The following is a 22,653-nucleotide window of genomic DNA, read 5'->3' on the forward strand; positions in this document are numbered from 1 at the left end:
TTATAAATGTAGTTGGTTATGAAACGCGAACATTAAACTGTATCGTGATGTACTATAGTAAAAGTGTTTTAATGGCATTAAGATAAGATTGCGTTGTGTGAGGAACAGGGCGAAAAGTGTTTATGAACTGATTTGTGTGACAGTGAATCAAAGTCATTGTTGTTGTAGCCCCTTCAGTGATCATTTCACCAGGAAACTGTCGCGATACGTACAGGTGCATCTCAATAAATTAGAATGTCGTGGAAAAGTTCATTTATTTCAGTAATTCAACTCAAATTGTGAAACTTGTGTATTAAATAAATTCAATGCACACAGACTGAAGTAGTTTAAGTCTTTGGTTCTTTTAATTGTGATGATTTTAGCTCACATTTAACAGAAACCCACCAATTCACTATCTCAAAAAATTAGAATACATCATAAGACCAATAAAACATTTTTTTTTAGTGAATTGTTGGCCTTCTGGAAAGTATGTTCATTTACTGTATATGTACTCAATACTTGGTAGGGGCTCCTTTTGCTTTAATTACTGCCTCAGTTCAGCGTGGCATGGAGGTGATCAGTTTGTGGCATTGCTGAGGTGGTATGGAAGCCCAGGTTTCTTTGACAGTGGCCTTCAGCTCATCTGCATTTTTTGGTCTCTTGTTTCTCATTTTCCTCTTGACAATACCCCATAGATTCTCTATGGGGTTCAGGTCTGGTGAGTTTGCTGGCCAGTCAAGCACACCAACACCATGGTCATTTAACCAACTTTTGGTGCTTTTGGCAGTGTGAGCAGGTGCCAAATCCTGCTGGAAAATGAAATCAGCATCTTTAAAAAGCTGGTCAGCAGAAGGAAGCATGAAGTGCTCCAAAATTTCTTGGTAAACGGGTGCAGTGACTTTGGTTTTCAAAAAACACAATGGACCAACACCAGCAGATGACATTGCACCCCAAATCATCACAGACTGTGGAAACTTAACACTGGACTTCAAGCAACTTGGGCTATGAGCTTCTCCACCCCTCCTCCAGACTCTAGGACCTTGGTTTCCAAATGAAATACAAAACCTGCTCTCATCTGAAAAGAGGACTTTGGACCACTGGGCAACAGTCCAGTTCTTCTCCTTAGCCCAGGTAAGACGCCTCTGACGTTGTCTGTGGTTCAGGAGTGGCTTAACAAGAGGAATACGACAACTGTAGCCAAATTCCTTGACACGTCTGTGTGTGGTGGCTCTTGATGCCTTGACCCCATCCTCAGTCCATTCCTTGTGAAGTTCACCCAAATTCTTGAATCGATTTTGCTTGACAATCCTCATAAGGCTGCGGTTATCTCGGTTGGTTGTGCATCTTTTTCTTCCACACTTTTTCCTTCCACTCAACTTTCTGTTAACATGTTTGGATACAGCACTCTGTGAACAGTCAGCTTCTTTGGCAATGAATGTTTGTGGCTTACCCTCCTTGTGAAGGGTGTCAATGATTGTCTTCTGGACAACTGTCAGATCAGCAGTCTTCCCCATGATTGTGTAGCCTAGTGAACCAAACTGAGAGACCATTTTGAAGGCTCAGGAAACCTTTGCAGGTGTTTTGAGTTGATTAGCTGATTGGCATGTCACCATATTCTAATTTTTTTGAGATAGTGAATTGGTGGGTTTTTGTTAAATGTGAGCCAAAATCATCACAATTAAAAGAACCAAAGACTTAAACTACTTCAGTCTGTGTGCATTGAATTTATTTAATACACGAGTTTCACAATTTGAGTTGAATTACTGAAATAAATGAACTTTTCCACGACATTCTAATTTATTGAGATGCACCTGTACAGCGAGCTATTTAAAAATCATTTTGCAAAAATGTAGGTATAAGGATGCGATTCATTTAGATTAGGTTGGGTATATAATACCAGATGAATAATAAAACGTAATTAATGAAATCATGCATTGTTAGGACAGCAAAATAAATTGGCATATCAATTTTTACAAGACTTTTAACAAAATACAAATATTTATATATATACTGTATATTTTGCACATCTAATCAAACTCTACAGTATTTTAGCATACATTCATCTGTCTTTTGGTAGAAGCTTGTCAAATTAGACAGATGCCAACATAGACAGGTTGTGTGACATACCCTCATCCTCAAAAAACATGAACAAAACTACGCATTGTAAAAGAAAATACGATGCAGGCTAAATTAAATATGAGTTCACCTGCAGCTAAAAGAAACATGGTTGTCTTTTATGTGGTGAAATATTGGCTGTCGAGAGCATGAAAGCATTCAAATTTAAAGAGACATTAAGATACCAAACACTCAACTATCAACCCTAAAGATCACACTTCTGCTGTTACTTGTTCGACCATCATGAGACAGGTTAGTTTTACCCTGCTGATGATGTGTTGTTGCAATGTTAATCCTGCTCAGTACGAGAGGAACCGCAGGTTCAGATATTTGGTGCGTGTGCTTGGCTGAGGGGCCGCTGGTGCGAAGCTACCATCTGTGGGATTATGACTGAACGCCTCTAAGTCAGTATCTCCCATAAATGTAATAATACTGCAGCACCACAGGACTCTGATTGGCCCGGGATAGCCGGTCTGCGATGACCAGGCGAGTAGAGCTGTTCGAGACGGGGCCGGGGCGCAGCCGGATGAGTGCTGCCCCTCTCCCATGTTTGGCACGTTTGTGGAGAACCTGGGGCTAAATGACTCGTAGACGACCTGAACGATGGTAGTAAATGTTTAATTCAGTCTATATTCATAATTTTGCATATAGTTGGGCCTATGCTCTCCATGGTAATATTAATACATTTTAATGTTTGATATAAAGGGCATTTTCATTTATTATGTTGGGTCGCCACTTGAAGTCCAATGTAAAATATGGGTCCTGAAGCAAAACCAGATGTGAATCACTGTGTTAGATGAAGAGCTACACATCCTCACCTCTGCTCACACACGGTTCCCCATATCTGCCTACTGCCTGTCCTGTTCAGCCACTGAACTCTCCTTTCACACAGACGCACAGCACCCATGAGCCTCCTCTACACACCATACATAAAATCCAGGAAAGAAGGTAAAAATACAGAAAAATAGCACCAGATACTAGTGATAGATAGACAAAGAGCAAAGGCTGCCCCTGCTGGAAAATCATTGAAATCCTGAGAAATCACACTTGTCTCTCTGACAGCCCTAGACTCTGTAAACAGCAAGGCAGCATAAAAGTTATCCATACAACTCCAGTGGTTTAATCAATATCTTCAGAAATGATATGATAGGTGTGGGTGAGAAACAGATCAATATTTAAGTCTCTTTTATACTATAAATTTTCCCTGCCCAGTAGGTGGCGATATGCACGAAGAATGCGAATTGCCAAGAACAAAAGACGAAGAATGAGAAAGTGAAAGTAGAGATTGATAGTTAAAAAAAAAAAAAAAACACTCCAGTGGTTAAATTTATGTTTTCAGAAGCGATGCAATAGTTGTGGATGAGAAACAGATAAATATTTAAGTCCTTTTTTACTATAAATCTACACTTTCAAACAACCCCATCCTAAGAGTTCTTCTTTTTTTTTTTTTTTTTGGCAATTCACATTCTTCGTGCATGTCGCCACCTACTGGGCAGGGAGGAGAATTTATAGTAAAAAAGGACTTCAATATTGATCTGTTTCTCAACCACACCAATCATCTTGCTTCAGAAGACATGGATTTAACCACTGGAGTTGTATGGATTACTTTTATGTTGACTTCATGTGATTTCTGGAGCTTTAAGGGGACCTATTATGCAAAATTCACTTTTACATGGTGTTTGAACATAAATGTGAGTCGGCAGTGTGTGTACACAACCACCCTACAATGTTAAAAGTCCACCCACTCCTCTTTCTTATATTTCTATTAATCAAAAACAGTGTCTCAAAATGACTGGTTTTCGTATCCGCTCTAAAGTGACGTCACTTTAGAGCAGGCCACGCCAACGACCAGTGACGGACTCCACCCTATTATCATAGATCCTCCCCTGAGTGATTGACACACAGTCCGCCATTTTTTTCCGCGCTGGAGCAGCTACAGAGAAAAGAATAATGTCTCAGCTTCATAAGCATCATAAGTGTTCTGTTGTTGGCTGTAAAAGTGAACATAAGAGTCTTCATGTACTCCCGGCATCAGAGCCACTGAACACGCAGTGGACAAGTTTTGTTTTTGAAGAAAATGTGCCCCAAAACATACCAAAATTTGTGTATGTTTGTGCATGGATCAGTACCAACTGTTTGTGTTCCAGCTTTATATATCCTGAAGATGTAAGTATCGCACTTTATATCTTGTGAATGTTTGCAAATCGCCTTTCCGAATGTGCTTGTTAGCTGATTCCACGGCTAATGCAGCTAAAGTTACCACTGTCTCTGACTGTATTCACGGAGACCAGAGCTATGTTGTTACAGCTTGTTTGCACATGATGTCACGTCACTGCATGCTGTGGCGTGAAATGCAGATGGAGGGCAGGAAGTGATTTTCTACATAAGAAGCACTATCACAAACTCAAAATGCCTATGTTTTGTGTCGTTTACGGTTGCTCATACATATATGGCTGAACTCCGGTATTTACGGTGTCAGTCATATTGGTTCTGATTTGTTGATGCTATAGTATCGGAAGAATGGGCTGTAAAGGCACAGCCACAGATGAGCTGCTGCGGGGAGCAGCAGCTCATCTGCATTTAAAGAGACACACACAAGAACAGCGTGTTTTTGATTCCACCCAAAAAGAGGCATTTACAATATGATATAATAAATGATCCGTGGCGTATTTTGAGCTGAAACTTCACAGACACATTCTGGGGACACCTGAGACTTATATTACATCTTGTAAAAAGGGGCATAATAGGTCTCCTTTAAAGTTCTGGTCACCATTCACTTGCATTCTATGGACCTACAGAGCTGAGATATTCTTCTAAAAATCTTCATTTTTGTTCAGCAGAAGAAAGTCATACACCTCTGGGATGGCATGAGGGTGAGTAAATGATGAGAGGATTTTCCTTTTTGGGTGAACTATCCCTTTAAGACCACCTTAAGATGGAATTACATTTTTTTTTTTCAGCAGGGGTGTGCCTGTCTCTAGCATTAGAGTATAAAAAGTGATTCTTGGTATTAAAACTGCACCTGGTACTTTTCCAATGATGGAAGATCCACATGCAAATTCTTCACCGTTCCATCGTGCCACTCAAACTGCACCATGACCCGCTGTGGACAAACACAGCTTATTGAGTTAGCTCAGTAAGACTGCAGTGAAGTGAATGGATGGGACTCAAACCAGGATTCATCAGTGAAGCAGGACAAGTACATCACCTCATGGACTGTAGAGGAAACAGTCTTTCCCAGGATTGGCACAAACATCTCTTGTGGAGAATAGGCATTACGAGCCAGCAACTGATACAAGTCCAGCTTCTGAGCTGCATTAATACAACTGTTAGCCAAGTGTGACCACTCTCATCAAGGGAACTTAAGATATACACTTAACTGGCACTTAAACTGACACATGGTCCAACAATGCCTTGTTTGTAAGACACTCTAATTGTGTTTATGGGACTAACAGTGTGGTTTACAATGTGAACTTCCTCAAAAATATATAAAATGTCAAAATGTATTTAGAATTTGAAATCAAAATGAAATTGCAATTGACCCAATTTAATTTTTTAATAAACAATCTTATTATATCCAATTTATTGGTGCAAGTCATTTCAAGCCATTGTTTTAGGCTAATGTTGTAGGTCATGCAGCCTTTCTAAAATAGTTAACACAGTATGTTAATGAAACATTTAGTTTCATGCTTAAATACATCACATTACTAAAAAGTAAAATGGGTTACAAGTACTGATTCATGATGATATTTAAATCAAGATTGACCCCACAGACATTCTCTCTTCAGAGTTTGAATAAGTCAATGCAGGTCAGATTGGCATGTTACCCTTCAGGCCGTGGCTCTTCAGCCATTCACTGGAGCTGGTGGCTGCTGGGCCTGTGGACTGGATGTATAGTGGTGCACTGAGAGCACATGTTACAGCAACGGGGTCAGAAAGAGAGACACTGTCCAAACCTGCAGAGATCTGTCAAGGTAAAAGTGAAGGGAGGTTCAGTCCAGGAACATTCAACCAGAGTTTCCAGCTCTAACAATGCTATGGCATTGATAAAATAAGGATTTTAGTGAGACTCAGGAATGTAGTATCACCTCTGACTCAGTGACAGTGACAGCTCTGTCTCCGAGTTGACCCTGACGCATGCTCTGAATTTGGGCAAGAACATCCCGCGCTGCTTTAATCTCCGCCCAGAGCAGCTCCACATCTGTACTATTATCTACTACACCCTGTTACACACACAAACACACTTACACTGATATTCTTACACCATTTATGAGATACAGTGGCCCCCAAAAGTGTTTGAACACATAAATAAGTCCCACTTAAAAATTGGATTAGATTAAAAAATCAAGCCAAATGGCATCATGTTAGTTCTTTTCTGAGCCACTTTTGCAATGACTATTAACCAACTGGTGTCAAGGTGATTTTAAGTGGATGTATGAAGTCGAACTGAATGTAATTAATCACATTAACCATGGACATCCATTCCACTAACATCTGACAACCACAATGTGTTCAAATTGTTTTTGTTTCATTTTCAACAGTAAGTACTATTTTAAGTACGTACAAATATTTTTTGGGGCCACAGTATTGTAATATCAATTTGATGTCCATTTCAGAGATATTTGTGAAAATTGTGAATAGTAACATTTATTTTGAATTTAATTGACCAGAAGTATGATTTTTCACAGATTACCAGTGCAGCAAAATACAAGTGATGTTTTCCACTGGTAACTGCTGCCATTCGCTTCACAGTCTCCTATGGCAGGAAATGTCAATCAGTGACAGTGACGAGAAATGTCCCTCTGCATATTAAATGAAGAAGAGTCTATACTCACAATGGCGACTGGACTGCTGCAGTTGTAGGCGACCGCATGAACAGATGGCATTCTCCTCTGAGCTAAATAATCACATATAACGTCTACTGTCTGATCAGGGCTGAAAATAAAATTCATTTAACAAATGATCATTAAAAAAGGATTCAAACATAATTTGGCATCAGTAATTGCAATAGAGTTGCAACAGTGACCGCTCAATTTTGTGGTAGTGTGGTAGTTTTCTTCATAGGAATTTGAAAAAAAATAAGTTGTAAGCCACGAACCAAACCAACCAGCTTTCAGAAGAATTACAACATTGCATAAAATATTTGGGGGAAAAAGACAAAGAAGAGACTGTTTAATTAAATTCTTTTATAAGGGAATTAACTACTACCATTAACCACTGTGAATAAACGAATTGAATCAGATACAGCAGTAAAATATAAATGTAATTACTGTTAGTCACTGATTTTCAGTATAAAATACCATTTATTTAAAGTATAATGTGAAACATTCAGATACATTTAAATATATAAGTAGTTTCCCTACTGAACAACAACAAAAACAACTAAAAATTAAATCAGTTAGTTGGTCTTAGCTGGTATCACAGCCTGGACAGGCTGGTCAGTTGGCTGGTTTAAGAGGGGTTTTGGGCACTTTTTAGCTGGTCAGGCTGGGAGACCAGTTTGCCGACCAGTAGGGATGTCATAAAATATCGATATATCGATTATTGATCGGCACGTTATTTGATCAATATTTGATTGAGGCATCGATATATAAAAATTAGCCAACTTTTAAGTTAGAAGCCTAATTTGCATGCTTTTCAATTCACTCAATTGGCCCTCTGTTTAACAGTGTGGAGAAATAGCGTTGGGAGACCACAAGAGGGTGATATAACATTTACTGAAGCTGGGTCGCCTGTAGGAAAAGCACCGGGATCACACACAGAGGACGAGCTGATGAGGCACAGAAGATGGCAGTCCCAAGTTACAAAGGTTTTTGTACTTCAAGAATTAACAAACTTGTTGATGAGTTTGCAGGTTAGTGTATGAAACTGGTGTAACTGCGCAAACTGAACGAATACAAATGGCGACATTTATTGTGCAATTTCTCTGTATGTACTCATGAATAGTCTTCATTCAAGCTGTCAAACCACAAAACGACATACTTGTAACTGAAAATACATACATTGTGTAGGCTCTATGAAAGATACATAAACTCAGCAAAAAAAAGAAATGTCCCTTTTCAGGACACTGTATTTTAAAGATAATTTTGTAAAAATCCAAATAACTTCACAGATCTTCATTGTAAAGGGTTTAAACAATGTTTTCCATGCTTGTTCAATGAACCATAAAAAAATTAATGAACATGCATTTGGGAACAGTCGTTAAGACACTAACAGCTTACAGATGGTAGGCAATTAAGGTCACAGTTATAAAAATTTAGGACACTAAAGAGACCTTTCTACTGACTCTGAAAAACACCAAAAGAAAGATGCCCAGGGTCCCTGCTCATCTGTATGAACGTGCCTTAGGCATGCTGCATGGAGGCATGAGCATTGCAGATGTGGACAGGGCAATAAATTGTAATGTCCGTACTGTGAGACACCTAAGACAGCGCTACAGGGAGACAGGAAGGACAGTGGATCGTCCTCGCAGTGGCAGACCACGTGTAACAACACCTGCACAGGATCGGTACATCTGAATATCACACCTGTGGGACAGGTACAGGATGGCAACAACAACTGCTCGAGTTACACCAGGAATGCACAATCCCTCCATCAGTGCTCAGACTGTCAGCAAGAGGCTGAGAGAGGCTGGACTGAGGGCTTGTAGGCCTGTTGTAAGGCAGGTCCTTACCAGACAACCGGCAACAATGTTGCCTATGGGCACAAACCCACCTTCGCTGGACCAGACAGGACTGGCAAAAAGTGCTCTTCACTGACAAGTTGCAGTTTTGTCTCACCAGGGGTGATGGTCGGACTCGCATTTATCGTCGAAGGAATGAGCGTTACACAAAGGCCCGTACTCCGGAGCGGTATCGATTTGGAGGTGGAGGGTCCGTCATGGTCTGGAGCGGTGTGTCATAGCATCATCGGACTGAGCTTGCTGTCATTGCAGGCAATCTCAACACTGTGCGTTACAGGGAAGACATCCTCCTCCCTCATGTGGTACCCTTCCTGCCATACTGCTCGTTCTGTGCGTGATTTCCTGCAAGACAGGAATGTCAGTGTTCTGCCATGGCCAGTGAAGAGCCCGGATCTCAATCCCATTAAGCACGTCTGGGACCTGTTGGATCGGAGGGTGAGGGCTAGGGCCTTTCCCCCCAGAAATGTCTGGGAACTTGCAAGTGCCTTGGTGGAAAAGTGGGGTAATATCTCAAAGCAAGAACTGCCAAATCTGGTGCAGTCCATGAGGAGGAGATGCACTGTACTTAATGCAGCTGGTGGCCACACCAAATACTGACTGTTACTTTTTATTTTGACCCCCCCCTTTGTTCAGGGACACATTATTCCATTTCTGTTAGTCACATGTATGTGAAACTTGTTCAATTTATGTCTTAGTTGTTGAATCTTTTTATGTTCATACAAATATTTACACATGTCAAGTTTGCTGAAAATAAAAGTAGTTGAAAGTGAGAGGACGTTTCTTTTTTTGCTGAGTTTATAAATAATAGATCATCCACTGATGGCTAGAGTAAATAATCTTTGTTCTTTGATAATGATTTAGGTCAAATTTAATGGAAAACTATGCAAGTTACCCTCCGTGGCACTGCAGAATTTTGATGCTGAGTGTTGGCGGAGTGTACGTATCTTTAAAGGAAATAATTGTTACGAATTTTAGGACGCGCCATGTTGCCCGCCAGATGCATCCGGTGCGCAAACCCCCTTTAATTTACCCTGCTGCTCACACTTTACCAAAGTTGTGTTGAGAAACATATTTGAAAAGACAAAAACTATTGTGCAATGGTAGCCCTATATCGATAATCATCGGTAAAATCTTCCTATTATCGATGCGTGAAAAAGGCATTGACCCCAAGGCTTCCAAACAGCTAAACCAGCTGAGAACTAACTTTTGAGAATTCAGCTAGTAAACACAATTAAAAAAATACATTAGAAATCACACTGATTTATGTCTTCTACAGCAGACTGATCTCACTTTGAACAGTAGTTGACAGTCAGTAGGTCAAAAGTTCTTCAGCTGAAATCAGTCTGTGCTTACCAAAATTCAAATCACTGCCCTAGAAGTGTTACTGAATGTATGGGCATGAATGAGCTGGTTCTGAGTGAAATGTCCACATGGCGGTACCAAAAGTGACTTGTGTTTTTAGTTGTAAATGATCAGTCAACAGGAATGCATTTTTTATTAACCCGACCTCACCCCAACCCTAAACTTATCCGTCAGTGGAGTAAAAATGTAAGACCTCGCTGTAAGTGAAAATGCAACCTCCAAAGTGCGCTCACCATTTTTTATGTGAACGCGATTACTTCCTGGTTCGTACGGGACCAGAGCCCGTGTAGTGCTAGAGGGAAAATTTGAGCACAGTTGAAATTATGTAAAAATGTCTGATTGGGGATAGCTTTTGTCAGTAATTCTTGTTTTTTCTGAACTTTCGGAAGCAACATAACGATTTCCTATGTGATCATGTTGTCTGCAAAAGGGAATAGCATTACCTAACAATCTCAGAGTTGTGGTTTTTCACGTTATCACTGACAGACTAAGGAATTGTTTTATTCCGGAGCCGTACTTTTTCAATCTATTATGCTGGGGAGGAAATAGTTCTCAGCTGCCATTTTTAAACCCTCTCTTCAGACATTACCAATTATTGTATTCAAGCTATTTAAGGTAAACTGATGGATGATTGCAGAAATGCCTGACAGATATATCATGGAAATGAGTTGGCTGCTGGCTCAAGTTAAGTTAAGGAACAGTGATTTATCTCTCACCAGGAGCCCAGGATGATGAGTAGTGTGTCCAGCTGTGTGTGGGTCATCACCCTCTGCACCGCCTGTAGGAGGTCACAGCCTCCACTCGCCTGCAGCTGCATAACCCACGCCCGACTCTCCGTGAGCCTGAGACAGAATACATACATTTAGAAATGATGCATATTTATGTATATACTTGTAACACAAACAAAGATTTCACCACCTTGTCTCAAACATGTTAGCTCTGCTCAAATGAGTTGTCTTCTTGTCTACTGTCTACACAGTGGTGGGTAGATTACTTCTGAAATGTAATCTGGTACTGAAATTACAAGACTTAAATTGTAATCAGTAATTTAATTTTATAGACTACACTTTTAGGTAATCTAATCCAATTACTTTTGGATTACTTATTGCATGTTGTAATGCAAACATAAAATCAACAGCAACTTGATGTAATCTGTTACTTCCCAACACTGTGTCTACATATCACCTACCTGCACCTTAAAGGCCCAGATACACAGTACTTCATATGAAATAAAAGAACGAAAGGGTGTGACGTCATTTAGAACATAATCTGGCCAAAAATAAGGTGTTTTTGTGTTCATTTCGGTGGTTCGTTACTGCCCGCCTAGGCGAAATTTTAGGACAAATTCTTACTGGCTGCTAAACACCTTCTTACTGCCATTGGCCACATCATCGGTAGGTGTGACCTGAAGCTCCATCTACCTTGAGGCCAACAACTAATTCTTTATGTTGTTCAGTCAGTCAATATGGTCACGCCGGCATGCAGTTTTTAGCGAGCTGCTGCAAATTTACCTTCATCTGTACGATCGTTCGTGTAGAGACGTTTTCCAAAAACATGTCATGCCTTATTTTTATTATTAGTCTACAAAAGGAATCAAATCTACTCAAATACTCTCAAGTGCCCATTCACTTTTATATGCTACTTCACTCATGTGCCTTCTGCAGTGAAAGACATTTACACATCTGCCCAAAATCAGGTATGCCCCACTTATCATTCATTTGTCTGTATTCTGAACACCAATTTTTGCAGTTGTATCATTGTCATCATAAATTACAATAACAGAGAGTAATTGTCGCATATTTTGGCCACGTATAGCATGAGCGCATTAGCGTCATGAATTCAGAATGTAAACAAGACAAATTGTGCATTTTCTTCTGCATATACAGGTCCATCTCAATAAATTAGAATGTCGTGGAAAAGTTCATTTATTTCAGTAATTCAACTCAAATTGTGAAACTCGTGTATTAAATAAATTCAATGAACACAGACTGAAGTAGTTGAAGTCTTTGGTTCTTTTAATTGTGATGATTTTGGCTCACATTTAACAAAAACCCACCAATTCACTATCTCAAAAAATTAGAATACATCATAAGACCAATACAAAAAACATTTTTAGTGAATTGTTGGCCTTCTGGAAAGTATGTTCATTTACTGTATATGTACTCAGTACTTGGTAGGGGCTCCTTTTGCTTTAATTACTGCCTCAATTCGGCGTGGCATGGAGGTGATCAGTTTGTGGCACTGCTGAGGTGGTATGGAAGCCCAGGTTTCTTTGACAGTGGCCTTCAGTTCATCTGCATTTTTTGGTCTCTTGTTTCTCATTTACCTCTTGGCAATACCCCATAGATTCTCTATGGGGTTCAGGTCTGGTGAGTTTGCTGGCCAGTCAAGCACACCAACACCATAGTCATTTAACCAACTTTTGGTGCTTTTGGCAGTGTGGGCAGGTGCCAAATCCTGCTGGAAAATGAAATCAGCATCTTTAAAAAGCTGGTCAGCAGAAGGAAGCATGAAGTGCTCCAAAATTTCTTGGTAAACAGGTGAAGTGACTTTGGTTTTCAAAAAACACAATGGACCAACACCAGCAGATGACATTGCACCCCAAATCATCACAGACTGTGGAAACTTAACACTGGACTTCTAGCAACTTGGGCTATGAGCTTCTCCACCCTTCCTCCAGACTCTAGGACCTTGGTTTCCAAATGAAATACAAAACTTGCTCTCATCTGAAAAGAGGACTTTGGACCACTGGGCAACAGTCCAGTTCTTCTTCTCCTTAGCCCAGGTAAGACGCCTCTGACGTTGTCTGTGGTTCAGGAGTGGCATAACAAGAGGAATACGACAACTGTAGCCAAATTCCTTGACACGTCTGTGTGTGGTGGCTCTTGATGCCTTGACCCCATCCTCAGTCCATTCCTTGTGAAGTTCACCCAAATTCTTGAATTGATTTTGCTTGACAATCCTCATAAGGCTGCGGTTCTCTCGGTTGGTTGTGCATCTTTTTCTTCCACACTTTTTCCTTCCACTCAACTTTCTGTTAACATGCTTGGATACAGCACTCTGTGAACAGCCAGCTTCTTTGGCAATGAATGTTTGTGGCTTACCCTCCTTGTGAAGGGTGTCAATGATTGTCTTCTGGACAACTGTCAAATCAGCAGTCTTCCCCATGATTGTGTAGCCTAGTGAACCAAACTGAGAGACCATTTTGAAGGCTCAGGAAACCTTTGCAGGTGTTTTGAGTTGATTAGCTGATTGGCATGTCACCATATTCTAATTTTTTGAGATAGTGAATTGGTGGGTTTTTGTTAAATGTGAGCCAAAATCATCACAATTAAAAGAACCAAAGACTTAAACTACTTCAGTCTGTGTGCATTGAATTTATTTAATACACGAGTTTCACAATTTGAGTTGAATTACTGAAATAAATGAACTTTTCCACGACATTCTAATTTATTGAGATGCACCTGTATATTATTGGTACTAACCTAAGGTTAGAAATTATGTTGTTCAATGTTAGAAACAATTAATGCATAAATATGCACGATTTTGAAATTAAAAAAACTCCAAGCCACCAACAGCATAGTGGAGGAGGAGGATGGCTACAACACCAAAGACCAGGGTTCAAATCCAGAAATAAATAAACCCCTTTGATAGATCCTATATTTACCAGTCCATGTAAAAGCATGTGGCCCATGTCAATTTAAAGGAAAAAAATCCCTCTTAAATTTTGCCTTCACCTAAACCTACCTGTACTTCAACCTCAGTAGAGAAATTTGCAGAACAACCTGAAGTTACACAGTAAATCTTAGCATGTTGCTAAAATAATAACACGATACTCTAATAAGCATCAAAATTCAAAGCACATATAAATATTTGGTAAAATAATCACATTTTAATTAGACTGCACTATTTTGCATTATTGATTTTTTGGGGGAATAAAATGATTTATAATTAACAAATCTTTCACTTCATCCACTAGCATGGATTTTTTAACTGAGCTTGTTTTTTCACTCTTTCCTCTCATTCTCTCCTCTCCTCGTCTCTCCCTAATGGTTTCTTGGCATCTAATACAGGCACAAACTGTTCTCACATGTCCACTCATCCCCAAATGACAAAGCTAAAATAAAACAACCAGGCTATTAAAATAGACACTGAGCATCCTATTGAAGATAATGGCCCGGCAGAGGCATTTTTACAACACAAGGGGCTTGCATGATCACAGTCCATCACTGACCTTGTGAATCATGAAAATAATATAATTGCTCACCTTTAAATTACCAATCTAAAAATAGCTTGTTGGTTTAAACATCAGGGAGCAATGGAGTGGGATACACTCTCAGCTATAGGAATACCCAAAAGAAACCCATTCACCTTAGTGGGCAGGTATATGCCGGCTCTTCCCAAAGACTGCTAACTTCTGTGCCGTAGGATAGTAGATGCAGTTGATTCTTTAAGCTTAGTTGCTCTTCAATGAGAGTCTTTGATGGTATAACAGGAGCAAAGAAAGGAAAATCACAACATGAGCAGAGTTTTTTAATAAATGAGCAAACAAAGCAAGGAAATTGATGCAATTAGTCATCGTGAGGGATCCTACTAAGAGATCTTGCTGTAGATCTGGTAGCCTCTCTTCAGAGCAGTTCAAATCAGACGTGTCAACAAGAACTCCAACTCGGGATCCGTTTAACACTCCAAACACCTAACAGAAGAAATCAAACCAGCAGAAGATACCAAAGTTTATGACTGGTTAAACCATACCCATTTTCCACCGAAATTATACTGTTGCTCACTTTAGAGTCAAGTTGAAGACAGTTGAAGTGAGAAGTTTACATACACCTTAGCCAAATACATTTAAACTCAGTTTTTCACAGTTCCTGACACATAATCGTAGAAAACACTTCCTGTCTTAAGTCTGTTAAGATCACTACTTTATTTTAAAAATGTGAAATATCAGAATAATAGTAGAGAGAATTATTTCTTTCATCACATTCCCAGTAGGTCAGAAGTTTACATACACTTTGTTAGTATTTGGTAGCATTGCCTTTAAATTGCTTAACTTGGGTCAAACATTTTGGGTAGTCTTCCACAAGCTTCTCGCAATAAGTTGCTGAAATTTTGGCCCATTCCTCCAGACAGAACTGGTATAACTGAGTCAGGTTTGTAGGCCTCCTTGCTCGCACATGCTTTTTTCAGTTCTGCCCACAAATTTTCTATCGTACTGAGGTCAGGGCTTTGTGATAGCCACTCCAAAACCTTGACTTTGTTGTCCTTAAGCCATTTTGCCACAACTTTGGATGTATGCTTGGGGTCATTGTCCATTTGGAAGACCCATTTGCAACCGAGCTTTAACTTCCTGGCTGATGTCTTGAGATGTTGCTTCAATATATCCACATAATTTTCCTTCACCTTAATGCCATCTATTTTGTGAAGTGCACCAGTCCCTCCTGCAGCAAAGCACCTCCACAACATGATGCTGCCACCCCCATGCTTCACGGTTGGGATGGTGTTCTTTGGCTTGCAAGCCTCACCCTTTTTCCTCCAAACATATCGATGGTCATTATGGTCAAAAAGTTCCATATTTGTTTCATCAGACCAGAGGAAATTTCTCCAAAAAGTAAGATCTTTGTCCCCATGTGCACTTACACACAGTAGTCTGGCTTTTTTATGGTGGTTTTGGAGCAGTGGTTTCTTCCTTGCTGAGCAGCCTTTCAGGTTATATTGATATAGGACTCGTTTTACTGTGGATATAGATACTTGCCTACCTGTTTCCTCCAGCATCTTCACAATGTCCTTTGCTGTTGTTCTGGGATTGATTTGCACTTTTCGCACCAAACTACGTTCATCTCTAGGAGACAGAATGCGTCTCCTTCCTGAGCGGTATGATGGCTGCGTGGTCCCATGTTGTTTATACCTATGTACTATTGTTTGTACACATGAACATGGAACCTTCAGGCATTTGGAAATTGTTCCCAAGGATGAACCAGACTTGTGGAGGTCCACAATGTTTTTTCTGAGGTCTTGGCTGATTTCTTTTGATTTTCCTATGATGTCAAGCAAAGAGGCACTGAATTTGAGGGTAGGCCTTAAAATACATCCACAGGTACACCCCCAATTCAGTACACCTCCTATCAGAAGCTAACTGGCTAATTGTCTAAAGGCTTGACATCATTTTCTGGAATTTTCCAAGTTGCTTAAAGTCACAGTTAATTTAGTGTATGTAAACTTCTGACCCACTGGGATTGTGATATAGTCCATTAAAAGTTAAACAATCTGTCTGTAAACAATTGTTGGAAACATTACTTGTATCATGCACAAAGTAGATGTCCTAAACGACTTGCCAAAACTATAGTTTGCTAATATGAAATCTGTGGAGTGGTTAAAAAATGAGTTTTAATGACTTCAACCTAAGTGTATGTAAACTTCTGACTTCAACTTTAACTGACTTTATGCAAGTTAGTTACAGTCCTCTAATCTGATTGGACAAGTGACATTCCAAGAGTGCTGATATTTGGTATACAGCACAGGGATGCTTCACTTCACTTGCAATGGTTGTTCCTACTTTGGCGTCTTTTGTAACTACTTTCATTGGTGGAGCAAAACTAGACAAAATAGCTGTGGCCATATTAGGGCTGTTCCAAAACCTAGTGAGCTGCCTCAGAAGGCAGCACTTTATGCATCACTGGCATGCTCCCGACGTAAAGGTGGTTCCAAAAGGTAGTTATCTTAATTATGTTGTCTCCTAAGATATCTTGTTCTAGGGCTTTACTGGTTGTTTAGATCAGAGTTACTATCAGAAATAATTAATAATTATTTCTGTAGTTATTAATTAATATTTAAATTAATCAGTTGAATCTAACTCATTAAAACCTCATATGGGGCTCCAGTAAATGTAGTGTGCTACTTTTAGGAGCAAGTTTGGTTATTAGTAATAATTAATCATTATCAAAGGTAATTATTAATTATTAAAATCAACAGAACATTGATGAGAATCAATGTTAGCTTTTTAAAATCCTTTAAATCAACAATTATCAAAGATAATCGTTAACTGTTAACATTGATGAAACCTTGCCTACCCACTCACCTTCTTGTTTGGGTTTTCGTTCGAAACTTGCATTACTTTTCGGCCGGCGAACGTTTTGTTGTTTAGGCCTGCCATGACCCTGGGGGTGTGTCTGGTCACCACCCCCCTGGTTCTGTTGCCTACCCTGCTGGCGGGGTGATAGGCGCCTCTGGGGTCCGGTTCTAGCATTCACCTTAACGCGAGGCATTTTGTTGCCTTCAAGCGCTAGGTCTGCATATTCTGAGGCTTGGATCCCCAGGGCTCTGGCGTCACCTTCGTGCCCTCGGGCAGGGCACACGTGTGTCTCCCATGCAAGTTGCGCGTATCTTCTGATTTCCTGCATGGTGGGGTTGCCCATTCTGCAGTGCATCGTGACGTCATATCGCACGCACTCGTGGAGGTTGTGAAGGAAAAGAGACCTGAAATCTCGTTCCTCCTCCAGACCTGGTGCATTACTTCCTTGGAAGTACGTGGTTCTCAGGCTTCTATAATACTCACGCGGAGGCTCGTGCCTCTTCTGGGTGATGGTGAAAGCAGCTATGGTAGCGGAGGCTTTGTCGATATACAGCGAATACTCCTCACGTAGGCCTATACACAGAGCTGAGTAGCGGTTTCGTGTACAAGTCGGTAGCGTTTCCATGAACGCATGGACACTCCTTACCGTGGTCTTCCACATAAGCTTTAGTTTTTCACGCGACGAAGCATAAGGCAAGTCAACCAGGCAGTGCTCAATTTCTCTAAGATAATTGTCGATGTTTGAATCTCGATTACTTGGGTCAAAGCGTTCTATGTCCCCTCCGAGGGACTCGAGTTGTCGGATGCGCAAGCGTTGGTTTTGGTATGACCACGGGTCGTCCGAGTCATCCGAAACACCATAGTCACTCGGATCGCTATAGTGATGAGGACGACTTCCTCCCCTTCGTGGTGGGGAAGGAGTCCAGTCGACGCGTGGGGGTGGACCCCGGGTTGCGTATAGCTCCCTGGCTAATGGGATCTTTGAGCCGCTTATGCCACTCTGGGCTTGAAAATAATCGTTCCCCTTCCGTGGTGTGGAATCAGTCAGTTTGAAACATAAGGTGGCATGACTGAAAACTGACTGGGGGGGGTGGCAACTGTAAGGAGGGGCACCTGCATCCAACCAGCGGGCTACTGGAGGATTTTGAAAGGAGGACGTCTTGGAGGACGAAGTCAGAGACTGTACCACTAGGGGCAGCTCGGCTCCTAGCGTGTGTCCCTGGGTTTCTCGGGGGCACATTCCTATGTGTATCGCTAAAAAGGGGGCCCTCTTCTATGTCAGATGTTGTGCTGTGCATTTCAGCTGCACTTACCTGATCTGACTCTACTTTTAGCTGGGCAGCTTGAAGCTGCCTGCGCAGGGTTTCGTTTTCCTCCTGCATCAGGGCATTATCTTCCTGTGCCTGTACTTTCTCAGCTTGGGTGCACCTAACGTCTTGGTGCAGGCTGAGATTTTCCCTCTGCACCGCTTGATAGCTGCTCTGCAGCTGGGCAAGCTGGGCCTGGTGCTCTGTGGTTTGCAGTTGGGTTTTGCAGTGATGAAGAAGGAACATTTGGCCCACAAGGTCCAGGATTGTGCGCATTGGCTTCCCGACCGGGTTGTTGACATAATCAACTAGTTCCTGCAATGCTTCATCACAACGACTAATATTGTAGCCATTAAGGTTATCTCTCTCCTCTACGGAGAGACGGAGGACAGCAGCAACCACATCCTGCAGTGCTGGGTCGACTAACCTCTGTGGAGCTTCAGCTCCAGTCACGCAGGGTGATTGGTGACTCATTTTACTGGGGCCGTAAAAATTCTTGTGATAGTGGCTCTGATAGCTTGTTGTTTTACAGTTGATATAATGCTAACACAAAAGCACAGGTGAGAGGCTTCGACCTGTGGCTTACGGTCTACTGTTATGTAATGTGCAAATTTCACGGCGTTCTCTCTTTGGTGGACATCAATGAAGTGACTTGGCACCTCTCTGTAACATTTAAATGAAAGCGTTAGGAGTTAAATAACAACAACAGCAGGTTTTAAGCAGACTATAGTAAATTTACCAACCCCTAATTCACTCTTAAGAGTACTTTCACACCACACTGGCTTATGTTTGGCAAGTTTTGAGAAGTAAATTGTCAAACAGAACCAAACTTTGAAGTAAGGATTCAAGTTATTACTTTGGATTCTTATGCATACACACTGTGACAGAACTGGCACGTAGGATGCCTCACACGGGGCACCAATTATTATGTAGGGCTTTACTGGTTGTTTAGATCAGAGTTACTATCAGAAATAATTAATAATTATTTCTGTAGTTATTAATTAATATTTAAATTAATCAATTGAATCTAACTCATTAAAACCTCATATGGGGCTCCAGTAAATGTAGTGTGCTACTTTTAGGAGCAAGTTTGGTTATTAGTAATAATTAATAATTATCAAAGATAATTATTAATTATTAAAATCAATAGAACATTGATGAGAATCAATGTTAGCTTTTTAAAATCCTTTAAATCAACAATTATCAAAGATAATTGTTAATTGTTAACATCGATGAAACATTAATTAAAATTAACACTAGCTTATTGATCATTCAAATTCAATCATCAAAGATAATTATCAATTATCAAAAATCAATAGAATATTAATAAGGATTAACATTGACGGGGCACCACCCTGAAATCAGGGACTAATAACCAAATAGTAAAACAGTCTCAATATTAGATTGTTTTCTTAGGAAAATCGACATCCGAAGAATATCGATTTTCGGGGAAAAAACAATGAATGAAGGTTTGAATCCGAGCACTGACATCCCATCAGCATGACACAGGCGTATGCAAAACAAACCAAAACACTTCTCTTTGTAATATAAACAAAGTTTATTTATGCAGTAATATCAATTAATAATTAATACAATGCAGTCAATAAACTTCCGACTTACAACTACAAACTAAACAGTGATATGATTACATATGGAAATAAAAGTAATTCTATAACACATAAGGTGTGTGTGTGTGTGTGTGTGTGTGGGTGTGTGGTTAGTACGAGAGAGAGAGAGATGACGCCCTAAAGCCGATTTCGCGATCGTGGGAGAGAAAACAGCTGTCAGTTTATCACTCAGAGACGCGGTGGACGGCTCGTAAACAGTCCCACGTTATTTGACTCTTTAATGGATGAACTCAGTTGCTGTCTCACCCGCGATGGCGAAATTGCACAACAATCCAATTTGGTTGGACCACAATACAGCAAAACAAATTTGTGATAATTAATACCCTGAGTATTAATAATGAGCGGACATGGCGGTCCGTAAACTGTACAAGCAAAAACCTTGAAACACAAGAATAACACACTATAATATTCTATCTCTGCCCAGACGTAAACCCCTTACTTGAATCGCATGAGGACACAGGTAGAATGTGTTTTCCTCCGTCCTTTAACTCTGACCCGGTTCCTTGAGCCTCGGGTGATGACGGGAGGCCGTTTCCTCGCTCTGTCAGCGGGCGGTACGGCTGTTGATTCTCGATGGGCTGGCGGAGAACTCAGAAATGTCGACTTGATTGAAGATGGAAGAGAAATCTTTAATCTCTTCACTTCTGTAGGCAAACGGATGAAGATGCGAATTGCTCGGCGTTCTCCTTCGGATCCGTTAGAGTGTTCGGTTGAACACAGAATAATCACAACTCGTCCAGCGAGATGGAGATTGTATGGCTACAGTTTCAAGTCGGACGTTACTTCCTTGTGCCACGAGGTTGCACGTGAGAGCAGCGTTGAACTGCTTCCACACACTGCAAGCAAAGTTGCTGGAAGCAAATTCTGGAAGCATTTCAGAGGTATTTCAACTCCTGATGATGTCATGTTTGAGGGACGTTCTGTTGTGTGCCTCATCTAATAGGAGTTGAGAGTTCGATCCTTTAGTGAGCAAGGCTTCATGGATTTGTAGTCTGTTTTGGACTCCCTTTGTTTGATTTTGGCGCGATTTTTATCAGTAAGATTTACGATTTGGGGGTCTTGAGTTAGGTTTTTACGACTGTTAGGCCTGCCTTTGTCTTCTATCTGAATACATGAGGCCCAACATTGTTTTAGGCAAATTCTAATGTATCATTGTATGTATCCTTCCCCACGTAGCCAATCCCAGAAAGCACCGTGATGAGCTCGGTGGAAAAATAAATCCAACATGGTGGACAAAGCCAGAGAAATTTTGCTATGTGTATTCGTGCTCATCAGATTATCGCATTGTTCCTCTCGAGCACCATGCACTAAGCATGAGGAACGCTATTTGAAAGATGTCCGGAGCTGCTGCCTATGAAGAGAGTTCTAAATCGGTCTCTTTTGAGGCTTCATTTCAGTTAGGATGCCGACATAAAAGACAGCTGCCTATGTAGGCAGGAGACAGCGAGGTAGCTCACTAAGTTTTGGAACAGACCCAATATGTCTTGTGGTTACTCAATAAAAACTTCTTGTTTATAAAACTGTTGTACTGAATAACAGCACAGTTGTAATTCCCTGCAGCCTTATGTCTGCAGCCAGATCATAGCCATGTTGATATCCAAACAATACGATTGCAAATGTGTGATATTGCTTAAACGTTAAACCAGCTCATAAACACACATAGTACATTGTGCTCTTCCTTTATGAGGAGTTCATTTATGACTCCCAGGTTTGAGATCATATTTTAAAATCTAAGGTTATTTAATTCAGCGTCTTAACGCCATTATGATCTGTCTTTGATGTAATGGTCAGAAATTAGTTAAATATACGCTATACTGAATACAACTCAGCAATCAATTTACACATTTGATCTGCAACAGTGGGCTAAATTGGGTTCTGGCACTGATTACGGCACACTGATGGTGGAAAGGGGGTACCAGATCTCTGATTGAAACTAATCTGCAATTCATGGACTGAAGATATCCCAGATATCCAGTTTACCTTCTTGCTTCCTTGAGTGAGCCACTTTATTTGATCATGGTACATCTCAATGGCTCTACAGAAAGCAGATCAAAACATTCATCTCAATCAAGATCTAAATTTAACTGTACTAAAGCCATCAACAATTAGATTGGCTAATTCATATAAATACATGTGTAACATATAAATACTAAGCCTTCACTGTCATTGAGAATGATAAGGCATCATCATAGTGACTGTACACAAATGGAGGAGATGTTGCTCACATGTAAAGCTGTTCCTCGAAGTCATTGAGTGACTCAGTGCTGATGTGCATCTGTTTGCACACTCCATCTCCTCTCTCAGGCCTGTCATAAATACACAGAGTTGTATCAATTGGTGGAATCTCATGAAGAACATATCCAAGTCATATTTTCCCCATATTTCAATATTGTTGTCATAAAAAAATAAAATCTTATTTTTCGTTTGATTTAAGGGAAAAATATAAACTGGGCATGTTCTTGCCAGGTTATCCAGGTACAGTAAGTGCTTTTCTTCCTATAAAAGAGC

General features: G+C 40.5%; 1 protein-coding gene across 1 annotated transcript in view; it reads right to left on the reverse strand.

Moving 5' to 3' along the window:
* The window catches only part of LOC127452310 (von Willebrand factor A domain-containing protein 3A-like), a 48,767-nt gene that overhangs the window by 22,659 nt on the left and 3,455 nt on the right, over positions 1-22,653 (reverse strand). Inside the window, exons 2-13 of the mRNA XM_051717696.1 lie at positions 22,371-22,451; positions 22,126-22,180; positions 14,733-14,834; positions 14,510-14,616; positions 10,855-10,980; positions 6,930-7,029; positions 6,788-6,850; positions 6,183-6,317; positions 5,922-6,060; positions 5,303-5,406; positions 5,117-5,197; positions 2,913-3,010 (exon numbers count right to left, since the gene is read on the reverse strand). Of these exons, the coding sequence (XP_051573656.1) occupies positions 2,913-3,010; positions 5,117-5,197; positions 5,303-5,406; positions 5,922-6,060; positions 6,183-6,317; positions 6,788-6,850; positions 6,930-7,029; positions 10,855-10,980; positions 14,510-14,616; positions 14,733-14,834; positions 22,126-22,180; positions 22,371-22,451 (1,191 nt within the window). The remainder of the gene's footprint in view (positions 1-2,912; positions 3,011-5,116; positions 5,198-5,302; positions 5,407-5,921; positions 6,061-6,182; positions 6,318-6,787; positions 6,851-6,929; positions 7,030-10,854; positions 10,981-14,509; positions 14,617-14,732; positions 14,835-22,125; positions 22,181-22,370; positions 22,452-22,653) is intronic.

Source organism: Myxocyprinus asiaticus, chromosome 14 (assembly GCF_019703515.2).
Source record: "Myxocyprinus asiaticus isolate MX2 ecotype Aquarium Trade chromosome 14, UBuf_Myxa_2, whole genome shotgun sequence".
NCBI lineage: Eukaryota > Metazoa > Chordata > Actinopteri > Cypriniformes > Catostomidae > Myxocyprinus > Myxocyprinus asiaticus.